Source organism: Ceratotherium simum, chromosome 11 (genome assembly GCF_057802395.1).
Source record: "Ceratotherium simum simum isolate JZ-2026a chromosome 11, ASM5780239v1, whole genome shotgun sequence".
NCBI classification, from domain to species: domain Eukaryota; kingdom Metazoa; phylum Chordata; class Mammalia; order Perissodactyla; family Rhinocerotidae; genus Ceratotherium; species Ceratotherium simum.
Window position 1 is genome coordinate 42279450 of NC_141910.1, and position 18428 is coordinate 42297877.

The window sequence follows — 18428 nt, forward strand, 5'->3', positions numbered from 1 at the left end:
CCTCACCTATCAAGTTTCCTCCCTCATACAATTGTGGTAATATAGGTGAATCTGCTTTCCTATTCATAAGGCTCTAGGCAAATGCCATTTATTATTATAGTTCAGTTAGTTTCTGTTCCACTATTGACTTGCTCTTGAATCTTTGGAAATACTTCCTGACACCTTAACTTTCTTATCTATAAACTGGAGCTGATGATACAGCATCTTTTAGTAACACCCTCCAGCAACTGTTCTCAAACTTTAGTGACCTAGAATCTTTTGGCATGTTGTTAAAACAGATTCCTGGGTCCTGGTGGTTATGATCCGGCACAGCTGGATGGAGCCTTGTAATATTCACTCTTAACAAGGATCCCACATGATCACTCTCAAAAATGCTGCCCCGCAAGCTCAATATTACAAAGAAAACTGTGGTACCCGCGGGTAGAAAATTTGCCCAGGATCACCTGTAACGCGGCCAGCACCGAGCCCTTGAGTCCTGATACCTAGATCCTCTTGTTCTGACCACGCGACTGGGACTCAAGAGAACATCAAAACCCTCTCCCGGTCACTGGGTTTCTATCAGGAGTTTGATTCTGGAGTGCACAGCTGAAGCTTTCAGCACTCCACAGACATCTTTAAAAGGCTAACTAAGTGTCATTGCCTTCTTCTTCCTCTGCAGACACATTTGCAAGCAAAGTGGCAGCCACCCAAGACCAGTACGCAGATGCATCCATAGGTAACGTCACTGGCAGCAACGCGGTGAACGTCTTCCTGGGAATCGGCGTGGCCTGGTCCATCGCTGCCATCTACCATGCGGCCAACGGGGAACAGTTCAAAGTGTCCCCTGGCACGCTAGCTTTCTCTGTCACTCTCTTCACCATTTTTGCTTTCATCAATGTGGGGGTGCTGCTGTATCGGCGGAGGCCGGAAATCGGAGGTGAGCTGGGTGGGCCCCGGACTGCCAAGCTCCTCACATCCTGCCTCTTTGTGCTCCTGTGGCTCTTGTACATTTTCTTCTCCTCTCTGGAGGCCTACTGCCACATAAAAGGCTTCTAAAGGAACAATCAGATATAGTAAATTTATATATAAATATATATATATACATAAAAAATTATGGATAATGAACAGAGGAAACTGACATTTGCCATGTTCACTTACCTGCTGATGGCATCCAGCTTCAAGAGCATACTCTGTACTAGGGCCGAAGTGAGAGACCGTCACCTCCCATTCCCAAGGGCATCGTCACGTTGAACAAGGCATGGAGGCAGGGCCATCTTTGCAGCTCAGCCTAGAGGGCTGTGTTCTCTCCACGTTCATAAATCGTTAAGTCTTTGATTTGTTTTGTTTTTGCTTGTTTTTGATGGGAGTTGGGGAGGTGGTTGATGTTTGGCTTTTCTTTTATTTTGTTTTGTTCTGTTGGGAGGATCAGGATTGTTGCTTCTCTTGTGGGAGGCAATGACCAGTCTAAATGCAAATGGTTTTGTGGTAAAAATTGAAATCATTAAGATTACTCTCTCTTCCCCTACATACTTTAAAAATTATTTTGGATTAAGAAAGGATATGAGCATGGAAGAAGAAAGAAGCGTGTCTTCACCATATTACTAAATTTCGTGCTTATCTCTGGAACGTGAGCAGAGGTGAAGCTGCCTCTAAGAAGAAGCATGGGAGTTTGAACAGGGCTAAGAAAAGTGATGGTTCTAGATACAGTCTGATATTTAAAGATATGATGCCTGACACTCTTGTTCAACAGGTACAGGAATAACATGCCTAGATTCCCAGGAACATGCAAAATCCTTTCTTTCTTCTCTCTTTAGCTCTGGACTGTGATTAGCAAGGCCCTTATTCTGAAGTTCCAGCCCAGCTAAACCCTCAGATCCCCCATCCCAGCCCTCCTCCTCCTGCCCACCACCCTTCATGCAAACAGGAAGAATAACCCCATCCAAAAAGCACATCATCCTTTTCCATTTGCATCAGTATGTGTCCCAGTCCCATGTTGCTGTTGCCTGGGATCGTCCATCAGTTTTATTTTCAAAAGCATCCATGGCTTGCACAATCCTATTCCAGTCATGACTATTTGCTCCTTCTTCATGTGCCTGTTTGGGAATATTGTTGTAATACCTGTTACACAGTGCATGGATGAAAAACAAATAAAACAAAGCGTATCTGTATATAGTAGAGTATAGCATATACTGTTCTCCCATTCAGCGACGTTGATTGGACATGGAAGACATCAGTGAGTTTTCTTTTCACCTGAGTTGTAACTTTTGTGTTGTTATCGAGTTTGATTATTACTAGGGGTAAAAGGAGAAAATGGCTTATTGTTCATGGATCTGCACATTCATTTCTAAGAAGCAATAACTGTCACGCGAGAAGTTAAAGCTATCGAGAGGACAGCAGGCAAACTACAAAGTTTGTTCATGGAAAATTAGCCATGTGGAACACATCAGAGGCCTCTAAAAATCACCTGTTGGTTCAGGAAGGCCAAGGAGAAAGGCGTTGTAGAGAAGTGGATGCGTTAGACGTGCCTGGGCTTTGAAAGCCTCCATTTTCACAACACCCCTGCCCCCAAAGTATTTATTTTACATCTGCTCTGTCTGGCACAGATGGTAGATAGTGCTGGTTTGTTTGTTTTATTTTTTTATGTTAAAGGCTATTTTGAGCCCTGTTTCTTTCACCGTCCAGACCCCTCTCATTGTATCTGCAGTTCCTGAGTAGGAAGGAAGCCAGGGTGACCCATAGGCCTTTACAAGTGCATCTTCTCTGTTTATGACTAAGAAGTAAGCAATTAAGTGAGAAGATTAGTGCCTCCCAGGAGGATGGCCCTGGGAGGTTTTTAACCCTGGAAAAGGAATGGCTCTTTCTATTTCAAAATACCAAAGAGCATGGATGAACCCCACATTCCAAATTAGTGAGTCCACTAATGAGGAAAAATGGAATGACTTTGGTCCTCTCTCAGAGACTTCTCTACCTATAAAGAATCCCAGGCTGGAGACACCCCTGGCCTTCTGTATTGATTCAAAGATACTTAAGAAATAAAAGCAGTTGAGAGTTATTTTCTCTTCTTTCACTCAGTAATCATGATCATTCATCATTTAATGAACATTTGGTGATTGAATGAATAATTAAATTCTGGTTACCCGCTCAATACTGTGTTACTCTTGGGGACTAAACCATGAACAAGATAGCCAGATCCCTGCCCTCAGGGGGTTCACAGTTAATGTGATTGCTATTTCCATGAGTAAAAGTTAACACAGCCACATTGAAACAGTGGTATCTTGCAAGGAAAAACACAATTATAAACTCTTTTAACCTAACCACATTGAAACTGTACAAATACAATTGTTCAAATATCTATTTTCTTTAACCAAGAGAGTATAAAGTATAGGGTAGGAAAAGCATCCTCTGTTTCCTTGGCCAGTCTTGCAATATGTACATCTCCCCGTTTTAAACCAAGAAAGGCAATCATGTTGGTGATCCAGATCACTGAGAAGGCCCAGTTAATCCCAGTTCTTATCTTGTTGGATAACAGTACTTTTCTATGCCCCACACCTCTACAATTCCTCAGATCTCCTGAAGACTCATCCCTGACCTGGCATGGCCCAACACAAAGGTGGCCTAACTCCTTTGGGGGCACATTCTAACCCATCTCTTTTTTTTTTTTTCTTTTTTGAAGATTTACTAAATGGAAAGCTAGCCTAGAAAAACCAAGTAAATATAGTCAAGGGATGTGAGTTTTTCAAACATTAGAAAGATTTTGCATTCATTTTTAGCCATATTTGGAATGTCAATAATCCCATAGCAAATTTTCACAGAAGACTTTTAAGAAATTCTTGCCATTGGTCAATTTTAATTTCAAAGCTTTTTGGTTTGTTTGCTTTTTAAGTTTTCATGTTATAGCGAAAAATGATTCTGGTTGTTCAGGGTTGTTAATAATTATAGTTGTGTAAAATTATTTCATTTTGTTTGATTATTTTATTTTGTGTGTATTGTGCACAGCTTTAGGGGAGAAGTGCACTAATCGTGCTGTTCCTTATAAATGGTACACATTATTGACACAGACAAATAAAGTTTCTAATTGTTTCTGATTTAATCACTAGTGATACAGCATATTCTGTATGGAATGTTTTCTCTCTTCTCATTGTCATCTACTTCATTTTTTGTTTCATGTTTTGAAGAAATAAAGACCAAAAAGGTATTATTGTGCAATTGGTATCCTCATCTAAAAGAAAGAAAATAGATACCCAGTATTCAGCTCTTGCAAATGTCAACCCTTCGGTCATGCAACGTTTCCTTTTTAATGTCCTAAGAAAGCACAGTGGCAGAATATTGTCTATCTGACAGTGTTGAGATAAATGTTGGACTTTTCTCCATTTCATTAATTGTTTTCTTACATCTTTTAGTACCACTTTATCTACATCCTTTCTGCTTCTAAGAACATGAACACATAAATAGTTACAGGTCAGACCACTTTTTAGCATGAGTATTATATCAAATCAATCAATCCCAATAAAACTTTAAACAGCAAAAATAGTAATTTGTTGCCTAGAATAGCCTTGACCATTTAACAACCCTTCAGCAAAATTCTGTGGCCCAGTGATACTCAACCTCTTATAAGCTAATTTTATTTCTTTCAAAGATTCTGATTCACTTTCCACCAGTGAAGATTTGATAGAGCTTCACTTTCTGTGGTTCATAGCATAAACCCACTAAGGTTTTTCATTTTCAAGTAAAATAAAATGATAAAACATGCTGTTTTAAACAACCCTGCAGATATTCTGATAGTTGGCCTCATCCACAATGGGAAACCCTAATACAGTAGCTTTCCCCCACTGGTCTCACTATTAATAAAAGCTCACCATCTACACTGCTTTTTCCACCTGGGGCTTGATTCATTGTTGATCCACAGCCCAGGGCCCCTGACCCTGACCTGTCAAAATAAAGTGAGATTGACTGGTTTGCTCTGCATACATCTGAGAACTTTGTGGAAGCAATTAGAAAAATAACAAATTTCCTCTGGTAGATGATGAAGCCCTCCATTTTCTAATAGTGACAAAGCTTCACCTTCTAGAGAACGTGTTGGCCCCTTTAAGACTTCTTTCAGTGTTTCCTGGCTCAAGATGTGGAGTCTCTCTTTTTGATTCTGTTTTTTTTTTTTTTTGTCTCTGATCTTGAGCAGTTCCATCCAGAGCAAGTCTTGAGTATAGTTTCATAACTTCAGGAACATCTGGCTATTTCACGATTGACAATGTACAGCATTGGATCTCACCCTGACCTACAACTGGCATTTGGCTTTTGTTGTAGTAATCACTTCACTTGGCCAAGGCATTCTAGCTGTTGGTAAAATTGAGCGTTTCAATCAATAAACAGGTGAATGCATTATGTCAAAGAGACACACAAAATCATGTTTATCTTACAGAAAAAGAAAGGTGCTGTTATGAGTGGATTCATTAGCTTTTGTTCAGATCTACCTACAGATTTTTGTTAATAGATTGCGTTTTCACTGTTCTTTTCAACCATTACATTCTTATCACTTCTGGCCACATTCATTATCTTCCATCGAGCACATTTCAAGTGTTGGGTGGTCAGTCCTGATGGTATTCCATCTACAGGGATAACACAGGAAGGGGAAATAAATGTAGTAGTCAGATATTTCATTTTTGGAGCTTAATCATGCCATGGTTAATCATCTCCCAAAGGAGAGAATGTCTTATCTATAGAAGGAGAAACCACTGAGTGGTGGGACTCCCAAGGGAGAGAGTGCTTCAGCTTTCCAGCTACAAGAAATGGTGAGTATCTAGCTTTCTGACTTTTTCTTTGCCTGCCAAGATATCCAAAAAGATACCACCAGAGGCTCGACCAATTTTCAGTTTTGTCAAAGGTCCTCTGATTTAATCTCCTAAAGGACATTTAAATCAGTGGTTATTGTATAAATTATTATTTTGATTTATCTATTTGTAGGAAAAAACATTACTTCATAGCTTGAAAAGCAACACGACTTCGTAGTTAAAACTATGACCTATGTCTTTACAGGAAGACTTACTTGCCTGGAATCACCTTGTCTATCTGTAATCAATGCAGTACTTTACCTGGACCACCTGCTCACATTCTTGAGATCACGCTGTCCTAACCTTTTTCAAAGATCCAGAGAGGTGTCCCCTTGGGAATATGCAATCTTAATCTTTATTTTCCCTAATTCCAACCTTTGTAGTTCTTCCGTCACTACTCCCATCATATTCATTACCCTTAGTAGTGCTCACTATTACCTCTCAGCAATGGGGAAAAGGCTCATGATAAAGGTGCTCTGGGCATGTTTTTCTGAAAGTGAATTTATCATCAGAAAAATCAAACATAGTGATATTCCACCTAGAAAACAGTCGTTATATCATAGTATGGTATCTCTATAAATGTTTAGGACAGATTATGTCCTATAGCTACACACTACAGCAGTATTGTTGATTTTACTCCTTTTTGGATCACATTTTTCATGCTTCACTTGCCATCTATCTAGCCTTTTATTCTATCAATCTATGTAGGTAAGGATTGGGAATAAGGATCCCGCACCCACACATGCACACCCGACTCCCGTAAAAGTTTCTATAAAGGTTAAGTATGTAAACCATAGAAAAACACATAGCTTCCATGCCTCCAAAAAATACGAGTGGGTCAAATGCCTTTCTGTGGGTATTACATTCCTAATATGCAAATAGTAGGAAAATTCACAATAACCAAACATACCGAAAGAGAAATTAGCTAACTTCAATGTTACTGAGTCAATTTTGGCAGTTAATGCACAGCCCAGTCCTCCTAATTTGTTGACTGCAAAGATACATCTACCTAGCCAAATCCAAGAGTGTACTGGGGTGGTGGTGGGGATATTAATTTACTGGAATTGGTATGTAGCCCTCTCTACTGGAAATTGCTTATTCACCTAGAAGGATCTGACCCAGAGATTTTCAAATAGCTTTTCTCTACATTTCCAAGTTGAAATAACCCACTTGTAATTTACAGAACTTTTTATTAGACCCCTTGAAGCCACATGGAAGGACAATAGATAAATTCTCTAAGGAGATCTTTCCTAAAACTGTGATTCTAGATTTACAATGATCCATTCTCTGCGGTGAAGATCCCATTCTTCCCAAGTGGAAGGAACAATTCTGTTAAATAACCAAATACATAACCACTTTTAAAATATTTCACCTAAAAAAAGAATAAACTAAATTATATAAATATTCAAGATAAAAGTGATATGATCCAGATGGCTAGTTTTGAGAAAAATAATTTTTTCTATAGGTACCTCTCTCTTCTATAGTCATCTTAACACTAAACTTTGAAAAATACTCCAGGAAAGAAATCTTGAAAGATTTTACGTTCTAATAGAGCTCATTTAATTGAGTAATAGGGCTAAAATAGTGATTTGGGTGAGAATTATCTATGTTGTTGACAAGAACATATTTAAAAATAAGAGAATTATATAATATAAACGTGTTAGGTAGGATTTCATCACAGACTATCCTTGTCTAAAATATTTGAAAGTCATTATCCTTAAGCAAGATAGATTCCCAGCTTCCAGAAACAAAAGCACAATTTAAACTTGTATTCTCGGTTTTTATACGAAAACCAAAGCTAGGCATACATAACTTTTGGCTTTGGCAACCACAAAAGATTGTTCCATATTATTGAATTATTTTGTGGAATACACTGGACCTATACAGATGTCTGATAAAAGTGTCTTCAATAATTTCTCTCTTCTTATTTTAGGCCATGAAGTTTCTAAATTTCACAACTTAATAATTTGACAATTTCATTTATAGAAACCTAATTCCATTTTGATGTTGCCATTTACATTTCAGAATTAATATTTAAAATAATCAATATATCAGATAGGATATAGAGCTTGAGGCTAGCCCAAATAAACAATAAAACATAGACATACCTACCAATAGTTAAAAAGGCTTCTGAAACACTGGCGTTTTCATGCATAGCAAATAGAAATGTTGTCTTCAATCTTCTTTCTACCAAGAGTTGCCATTTCAACCAGTGTAAAAACAGACAAACAAAAATTTGAAATGCTAGTTTGAAAATTATTTCTATGAGAATCAGACATGGTTTCAGCATTAAATCCCTCAGTCCCATCTCTCCCTAGAGTATAGAGATACATACATAAATACAAAAATAGATGATGTGTCAACTTGAATTGCGTTTCTGAATGTCTAGGATTGCCCTAAAAGCCATGTCAGGTTAGTGTTCCTTTTTATCAGATCTCTTTTATAAATGGAAAAAGGGAGAGAGATATGGAAGGAGGCCCGCTCCTGACTTTTTTTTCCTTTCTAGCTAAAGATGCAAATTCTAAGTTGTTTGAAAACTGCTTAGGATACTGTTAATTACACATATCCTTCTAAAAAACATAAGTAGATTTTTAAAAGAAAAAAATTCATTTTTCTTCCCTTCATTTAGCAAGCATTTCTGATAGAAAGTTTTTAGGATCAATTGGGGCTCCCTTTCTGACTTTTCCAGTTACCCTAGGCCTTTTGGGGAGTGTTAAAAGAGCTCTTGAAAAAATATCCTTGTCTAGATTAAATCCTGGGGGATTAAAAGGATGAGATTTCATATTTTCCCTAGAAACATAGCACTGAGCAGGCAGTCTCCCATATATCAGTCAAAATTTTCTAGAATGTGTTTTGGCATGTTGAGAGAAAAGGAATGGAACTCCCACCCAGTCTGCCACAAATACCACCAGGTAGGTCCTCCACTAGCTGTAGTTCAGCTTAGATATTCTCACTGAACCAGCCCTCAACTTGCATCTGTACTGGTTGTGTTGTCTCTAGCATTTTCCCTGCAAGATCAAACCAACAGGCAAACTAGCCCTTTCAACCAACTGATACATAAGATTTCTCCAAGGCGTCCTGTCAGGGTGAGGAGTGGGTACAGAAGGGGGCAGTGATATTGATGTCAAGTCACTGGAGCCTGTTTAGTCAACTGCTTCATTACATATTGGACCCTGTTTGGGACACTTAGTATTGGAAATACCAGAAGGCTTTTCTCTTATTATTATGTCAACAAAACTTTTGTGGTATTGGATCTAAGCAAAGGATAACATCATGCAAAAACTGAAAGTTATTTTTATTAGCTATATTGTTATTGTTACAATTTGCAAGAAAATATTGTCTTTGAAGTTTCACTCCAAAACTCGAAGAAGAACAAGGTTTTGCTGCCATCAGTAATCCTATAGGAAATTTGACACTCCAAATCTTCTTTGAGACAGTTGATGCTGTGGTAAATGTATGCATGAGGCTTAAAATATTCTTGATATTCTCAGGTTGTTCTCACAGATTCAGCATAGATTTACTTTTTTAAAAAAGTATCTTTCTCATCAAAATGGATTGGGAATTTTCCCAATAACTGGTTTGATTTTGTTGAGAAATAAGTCTAGCACTCAAAGGAGCTGTGAGCAGAAGGTTCCATCAGCAACTCTGCTTCTGTGCCCCCCTTTTCTTACTTCTGACTCTTAATCCCTGAGCACGTCTTTCAGAAACAATTGTTGGTGGTGAGAGAAATCCGAAAGGGAAAGAGTTGTCCTCCCTTTCAAAATGGACTAAATCTACTTACCACTTTTAAAACTTTGACTATTTAAATTTTTCAACTTTAAACACAAAACAAAGAGAGATGCTTTTAAATGCCAAATCTGAAGCAAAGGTTGCATTTTTTGCAAAGCCATAAGGAAAATGTATGTTAATTATTGAGACATGGGATTTAGTAACATCAGTGCCCAACCACTGCCCTCCCCCCTTCTTATTCATACAGTATTTAGAGGTAAACAAGCAGTTTGGCAGGGGAGACAGGTCACAATTAATGTCATAATCATATCACCAATTACTAGATGTGGTCAGGAACTATGCAAAATTGATGGGGCCAATCCTAGTCCTGGAGCCACACCGCCACCCTTGCTCACCCCTGTGATGGATATGGTCTATGAACGTTAGAACAATGCCAGAGTAATTTTTTCACTTGATGTGAATATTACCTAGAGTGATTCCTTTCTGCTCTGAGCCAGGCTGTTTTGTTTGACTCCAACCTTTCCAAACAGAGTCATGCAGCTCAATCACACGCTTGTTGCCTGCATGGAGAGTGAACCCGTCTTTTCAATCTGGTTGCCATGGAATCAATTTTTAAAAACACTGAGAAAGCAGCATAGCCAAATGGATTGGACGTAGCGAGGAATCTAAACTTAGAGGAGTCTAAACTTGCATTTTTTTCTTCCCAGCCAATACTCTAACACTCCAACTCTAGAAGTCATTTCATTAGTAAAATGAAAATAATAATTGCTTTCTCACTGTTTAGAATTAATTTATAGCTCTTCAGAGCTGGAGGCTTTCACTAACCAAAACTAGATCCATGGGTAGTATTATTATGACTTTGCCCAAAGACTGGGTTTGCTTTGTGAGGAAACCAGAATTGGTTTGGGTCCCTTTAAAGCAACAGACAAGATATTTAATAACATTTGAAAACAAAGAAGAAGGTTCAGCACAGGCAGCTGGGTTATAGAGGAGGGCAGGGCTTCTGACAGGCTCTCGAAGTTTTGCTCTTCCTTGTAAGTTTTTATCTGTCATGGTTCCCAGTGGATTATTTCCCTATGCTCATTCAGCAGAGGATGCTGACATAGCTCCACACTCTGCCTTCTACCAAGAGAAACAGCCATTCCAGAGCTTGTAATATAAAAGAAAAAAATGACGGGTGCCTCCTTGGTTGATCCAGAAGATTGTACAAAATCACAGACCATTCTGATTGTCTCCATATTAACATTGCACTCACCAAACGGCTTTTTTAAAGTGACTGTAACCCAGGAAAAAGATTTGAGGAAATATTTCCAACTCTTAATCAAAAGTCAGAAGTTGCTTTAACGCCAGGTCTTATGTCACTTTATCTTCCTGCCCAGTCCTCACAAATCAATAAGGATTGAGAGATGCAGAAAGTGTTTGGATGGCGCTCATCAACTAAAATTCAGATCTGGAACTGGAGCTAGACAAATATAACTGGCAAATTACCCGAGGAAAAAGAATCGGAAAGAAGTTAAACCAAAGAGGGCAGGAAATTAGTCAATTGGGCAAGTCTGTCTTCCAGGATCATCAACTCACTTTATATTCAGTTAAAACTTTTCAAAAACATCTATACAGTAAAGGCAGTGGAGCAATTTTTAAATCAAATGTCAGAGTCTATTATGTTTTTCAATCATATAATTCCATAAACCTCAAGCATTTATTTTGTACAAAGTATTTTACTAGGCACCCTAAGTTGGTATGAAGAATTCAAGACAAAGTAATTTCAAGAAAATTAACACTAGCCCTGAATTCAGTCAGGAAGAGTTCAGTTATGGGACTAATTAAATTAACCTTCCATTTTGGTCTAGCGCCATTTTATCAATTTGAGCCTGCTTACTTGGGTCATTCTGAAATCTTTCAAGGAGCTTTCCTTTAATAGAAATAGAAATACTAATTTTCTTAACTTCACATTGTCTTTCACCAATGAGATAAATGGATTCAGACTCAGCTAACAGATCCAGAGTCTACAATGAGCCAAATCCTGTGTGAGGTTGATGTAAGGTCTTTCATTTAACATTTTGAGTTGGGAAAAACTTATTACAAAGATCATTTACCTCTCCATTGCTGAATGTTTTTCTATTGGATGTTGATACTAACCCATCACTGGATTTTCTTAACTCGGCCTGTTGCTCTTTTGACTTGGAGGCATCTGGCTCTAGTTCAGCGAGTTACAACTCCAGCTGTCACCATTAAACGGCCAACTAGGGGAGAAGACCTCAGTCCCCATGTCTGAGTACACAATTTTCTTTGCATTTTAACATCCAATAGTCACCAGAGAGGAGACCCAAAGCCTTTCCTCCTTTGAGCATTGGTACTTAATTGTTTTAGAGGGTTATGAATCTTCAGCTCTCTCTGGACTTGAATTTCCTCATCATTAAATGAAGGAACTTCACCTTTGGCTTGATTTTCCAGGACACATCAAGCCCTCCATGATCCATGGTTCCCTATTATCATCCAGTGGGTACGGGTTGAAGGTGCTTTACCTCGTGGACCACTTGCTCCTCATAATACTTGATTACCAGTGTAAGAGTCAAGCCAATAAACCCATATGAAGTCTGACAGGAATTTAAAGATTTATTTTGAAATAATTCTTTGTGCACTGCTGAGAAAAAAATTCCCATCCCTAAGGGGGATGAAAAGTTTCTCTCTTTGGGGGATGCCTACAACAGAAAATTAAACGCGATTAGAATGGATTCCACATTAGTGACCTTCAGAAGGCTGAATCCACCCACTATTCTTTTAAATGTAGACCTTAAGTTCACACAGTTTCCCACAATAATTCCATTTTTCATTCTTTGTACTTAATGACAACCTTTTAGGAGGAAGAGACTGACAGCAGTAATTTTATACTAAAATGTGTGATTACAAACAGGATGCGCATTGAGCAGGCAGAAAAATATTAAAAGTTACAGGGATCCTAAGGGAAGACAAAAAAAGAATTACATTTGCTACAGATTCAATGTCTTTTAAATGCCTCCCTTGTCATGGAGAAAATGACTACTCAAAAAGATTTTACGAAAAGACTTAAATCCCACCCTTAGCAATCATCGGGTTTGCCACAGCCCAAATGCCTCATTAGCAATCTGAAATTGCACACAGTTGGAGAAAATATAGCAAGGGGATGTAGACATTGCCATGGGGAAAAGACAGAAAAAAAAAAAAAAGCAATCATGGTGAACTCTGCTTATATAAACAAAAAATGTTTTAGTGGAATAAATGTAAGCTTTCTCTTGAAGGAATCCCAGTTAGAATGTCATCGGAAATGGCAAAACCATTTCAACATCATAGCAGTAATATATTCCAGTTTTATTAGCATGGAGACACAAATTTGTCAAGGGGAAAGGTAAACAAAATTCCCAACATTGCAACAGATAAAGTGATCTTGTGAGCCTCACTGTGGAGGGAGAAACTTAAAATAGATAATATTTTCGTTATAACTATAGTAATTTCTATGACTTCCTCCTAGGGATAAAATTACTTTTCCTTCTCTCATTGTATATCTTTATATAAAGCTGCTATTCAGTTACAGTAGGTATTGTATTTTTATATTTCGAAGAGCCCCTCACGTGGAATTTGACCCCCATTTCACATTTGATTAGGAAATCCTAAATTGGAAAGGTAGGTTTTTCTGTCTTTTTTTAAACAAATCTGTGCATAAGCATTTTCTGGAGGTGACTGCCTTAAGCCATTCTGGTAGCTCTGTCAATCAGCAGTAGGTGCTTGGTTTAAGGCAGAGAGCCTGTGAATAGACTGAGCCTTCCTTCTGCATGGGCTGCTGCTCATTCACACAAACATATCTTTTCTTACTCAACTTCTTGGGCCAATCCAGCCTCTTGAATTGACCCAAGTCCACTTGTCAGTCAAACAAACTACAATCTCTAATTCCGTGTGCTGACATCTTATTCAACTTAATTCCTCATCAACTGAATTTCACAGATCACCCCTTGATGTTCTTCCCTCTGTACTCCTCTAAATAGGTACTTGCATTTGATATACTTTAAAAATGATTTTACTAGAAAAGTCAACAAACCTTTGTGTTCAGTGAAGAAACTGAACAACCTTAGCTGTTATGTGAATCATTCTGAGGTAATAGGGAGAATATCACTCGTGTGGCAAGAGAAAAGTTTTATGCTATTACTAAAATACTACCCTCTGAAGAGAGGCTCTAGAGTCTCACAAATAGCCTTTTGGAGACTCAAGTTTACAATATAGAAAGATCATATTCCGTTCAGAGGAAGGTCATAGGTTAGAGCATGAGCTTGAGTCCTATTTTACTTACAGGTTTGCTGTATATACTGATATGGTGCTTAAACTTCTGAACCTCTGGATTCTCTGTAATTAAACTAGCACCAATTGAATCTCCCTAATCTACATTATAAGAATGTCTAGGGAAAAAATCTAACATTGACCTTCACATTCCACATGGAATAGCTTTGTCCTGGGAGTGCAATTAAGGTGATTTGGGTATCTACAGAGTGTTTTAGAATAAGCTGCTACAGTGATTTTTATTGTTTGGTCCCCGACAAAGCAGCATTAGCAACAACTTTGAAATTTGTTAGATATGCAGATTCTCTGGTCCCACCTAAGACCCCAGCCCAGACCTATCAATCAGAAATTCTGGGAATGGGCCCAGCAATGTGGGGTTTTAAGAAGCCCTTGGGATGATTCTGACACATAGTCAAGTTTGAGAACTACTGAACAGCACTCTGAGGGGTCAAGTTAATGTCACCCACTGTTTAACTCTGCTGTCTCACTAAAAAAGCCTAAAAGCTTAAGTGGTAGGTTGCATCTAGGCCCAATCACATTCTGAGATACGGACAGAAATGTCCACCATTTGGACTTAAAATATAATTTGAAGGAAAATTAATCCTTACAAATATTCTTTACTGGTATAACTGAGCTTCAGGCAGGCTCTTCAAGCAGAGAGATTTTTAATCAGTTTTTCTAGTTCTTTTAAAAAACCAACAGCTAATCTGCTTTGCCTGACTGCCCAGGGCCTAGAAAATGACCTTGGGCACCTTTCTCTTAATTGATTAGCTCTGGCCATTTGCCTTAATGCTAAACCATCACGTAATAGTACTGAGTTACATTTAATGACACAGTCTACTTACTGGTTTGAAAAGTGAGTGTGGACTGAACCTAAACGACTACTGGTTATGAGTGAGTTTTGGTTTTAGAAGATAGTTTCAAAGACTCACGTGACTCATAAAACTTGGAAAGCATAGACAATGTAGACATCATCCCAAGACCCCGGGAGCCCCTTTCCAGGCTTATTTGAATTGGTGCAGAACCGGAGCGGAGAGTCAGCAAGTGACTTTGCTTATAAAAGTGTTTTAGAAAATGGAACTTAAGATTGTGGGTTATATGTGTGTGCACATGTGTATGTGTGTTTCTAAAATCTAACCTGAAAATATCACATTTATACATATTTAAAACACCCATGTGTATTTTGACCCTTCCTTTTGATCCAGAAAAGTAATACAAAGAAGGCCTAAAATGGAAGCTCAACAATCATATTTTGGAGAAAAACTCTATAATTGTCCCTCCAGGCCTCCCTTAGAAGGAGCCAAGCTTTCAGATATTTTGGAATGAGTCTTCCTTTTCAGGAATTACTGAAAATGTATAACTGATGTATCATAATATGTTCTACCTGCTTCTCTAAAATATGTGTTCTCCTGTTGCTGGTCAAAGCTTGAGCATTTGGGTGTCCATTTTCGGTCTCCGAGAGCATTTTCTCTTTGGCTCTTTCCCATTGTCTTAATCCTCCCTCTCACACCTGATCACCAAATAGCTCCAGCTAAAGCCTGGTCCTTCCTTCCTCTGTCTCCACCTTTGTGTCCATCTCCATTTGCATATTCTGTCTTTTACTCAAAGTTAAAGCCTCACTAAGAAGATACTTCTTAGAACCATCATCAATGTCAAGGCGCTTTGGTGATGGGAAATACACCTTTGCAGGGAGAGGGGCTGGATCAGACTGACGGATTCACTCAGATCTGGAGCCTTGACCTTCTTCCAGACCTTTGTAGTCCACAGTGGGTTTTTTTAACACTCTTAAGCCCAAAACAAAGTCATAGCGGTGGCTTGCCTTCGTCCACAATCCATGGTTTGTGTTACTGGTTTAAGTCTTGAAATCTTGAAACAAACCTGGGTTAAAAATTTCTGTCAGAAAGCTTAGGAAAAACGGTCCTTACTCTAGAGACCCTTACTTATGTGGTACATTAAAAAGGCCTTGACATGACAAGGTAACGGATCATTGTTTTTAATCTCCCAACAGCTTTGCCTTTCAGTGCCCTTCATGGTGATTTTTCATAGGTCAGTGGTGCAATTCAACCCTATTTTAATAAGCCATAATAATAATTGTTGGCACAACTGTTATTACAACGGGGATTTCCGTGGGTTTCATCCATCGATTTTTGTAGACAGTAGGAAGCTCACACTGAGGAGACATTTGTAGCTTCCTAGACAAGGGCAAAGGAAGGAAGTAGAATATTGTACATACTGTATATATACACAAAACACTGCTCTGTGCCACTGGGGTGTTCTATGAGGGGCAGGCGAGAAGGAAGAATTCCAGTAGGAAACAAATTTAGAACTCTCTCGCATTTGTTGGTTATGATGGCAATTTGTTCCCACTGAATAAGCTTGGTGGCTACATTTGAGAGTAAACTGAACTCATTCTGAGCCAGCACAATAGGCAATCCATAAAGAAAAGGGTGGCAGATCATTGTGCCAGAAACCCCCTCTTCCTAAGAGGCAATCATGAATTCCCTGCACAGGATGAAAAAGAAAAGAACAACCTGTTCACACCCTGTCTGTGCAGTTTAAAGGACCCATCACAAATAACCTTCAAAGACAGAGGGGGAGAGTGAAAAGGAGAGAGGCAAAAACGGAGAGGAGATCTTACCTTGAAAAATGAAGTAAGCAATCCTCATGTTCCTCTAGTTGATCCTGAAGATATTCACGTCTAAAGCTATTTTTTTAAATAACTTCACTACACTTTGAAATTCCTAAGTAGTGGTGTGTCCGTAATACATTTGGATACTTAACTGAATTTTTCTGTTTTTATTCTTTCATGCCAATGAATGTGATCTCTAAAGACTTGTCATTTTGAGTACACACACACAACCACACACACACACATATATAGAGGTATATATGTATATAAAGATATATGATAGATATATGTATATAAAGGTATATTTATCATATATTACTCATTTTGTGGGAAACACAATGTATAATAATCAAAAAGATTCCAGTGGATTCTTTCAGTGTGTTTCAGTAATAATATTTTGTGGGGAATAAAGGTACTCATACCCTCTTTGCTGACCATATTGTTAAAATTATGATCTTAAGCAACACTGTTAGAAATGCTTGTGTAAAATATCTTCTTTAGTATCAATGAATCAATACACTTTGAATTTAACTTTCAAAAAGAATATGTGCTAAACATAAATATTTTTATATCTGTGGTGTTTTCCTTTTAACCTATAGTAGTGAATAAGTGACCATATACCTGATGTCATCAAAAAGGAAAATGGCCTACCTGAAATGTTAACAGTGGAGGAAGTTATTTATAAAGTCTTCTGCCAAAGACCATTGTTTAATGATCTGTAAAATGTAGATTAACTTCTTTTATTATGAATGTGATTATAAGAAATGCTCACCTTATCATCCTCTATCTTTTGAAATTTAATATTTTGTATTTCTAAGGACCAAGGAAAATATTTTTTAAGCCAATGTAATATACAGACACCTTGGAGATGAGAGGTACAATGACTTGGATCAACTGCATAATGCTAGATTAGAATTCCAAGATTCGATGGTAAATTTATCACTTTCCTATAATTGTTATACTGCACTAAATTACATTTGGGAATTTCAGCTAATCTGTTCAAATTAAAGGCACCAACATTAATGACAGATCTTGTCTAACATGGAAGGCATTAAAACGTTCCCTTTCAAGCACATTGAGTGGATGGAAATTACCATCTAATTTTCCCACCTAACCATCTCATGTAAGTTAACTCAGAGGTTGAACAATGCTGCTTAGAAGGTGAACAGACTACATGCACCAAGGATATTTAATTCATGCAGTTAGCAAGAACTAGCCATTTAAAAAATATCTTCAACTGTTTGTACATAAAATTTTTGATTCCTATAGTTTTGTTCAAACTGCTACCTTTTAAAATAATTAGATTTTATTTGAATTTTAAATATAATCTGTTATAAGTTAGATTTTGCTTTATTAACTCTGTGATTCAATGTACACTCAGCCATATTCCTGTGGGGAAACATCAATCCTATTGACTTTCTTGGTGTGAGCCAGATATTCATAGTTTCTTTAAGGACTCTAAGTATGAGACAAAAAACAAAAAAACAAAAAACACCAAAATTAAATGATAGCGAAGAAATTAGAAATCTATTGTAAAAAATGTATTTTTGAAATCTTAAGATATATGTGGTTTACACTGCCTGTTAATCTAGTCTCTTTGTGAAATAACCACAGCATAATATTTGTTAAGACTCTGAAAAACCAAATATTTGTGATGTTTATATAGCACCGTTGTTATAATATGTGATTTCAAATGGTAAGCATCTTTGTTGTAATCATGTGAGCCCACGGAAGAATAAATTCTTGCTGTTATGTAAAACCAGCTCTCAGAATTCAGATTTCCTGCAGCTGCTGTATCACCAATAAATGAGAATTAATTGTGAAAAACAATTTTTAAAGAATTGAGTTTATGATCACTGTGCATTTTCCTAATGAATGAATTGAGAGTGTTTTATTTTTACCAGAAATACTCTCTCCCAGTCAGTAAAAACAATTGCTGATTTCAACCATCCTATTAT

At 37.7% G+C, this 18428-nt stretch overlaps 1 protein-coding gene across 2 annotated transcripts in view; it reads left to right on the forward strand.

Moving 5' to 3' along the window:
* The window catches only part of SLC8A1 (solute carrier family 8 member A1), a 318313-nt gene extending 314139 nt beyond the window's left edge, over positions 1-4174 (forward strand). For both annotated transcript variants that reach the window (XM_014792343.2, XM_014792339.2), the window contains exon 8: positions 659-4174. In XM_014792343.2, the coding sequence (XP_014647829.1) occupies positions 659-1035 (377 nt within the window). In that variant the 3' untranslated portion in view covers positions 1036-4174. The remainder of the gene's footprint in view (positions 1-658) is intronic.
* The last annotated feature ends 14254 nt before the right edge of the window (positions 4175-18428 follow it).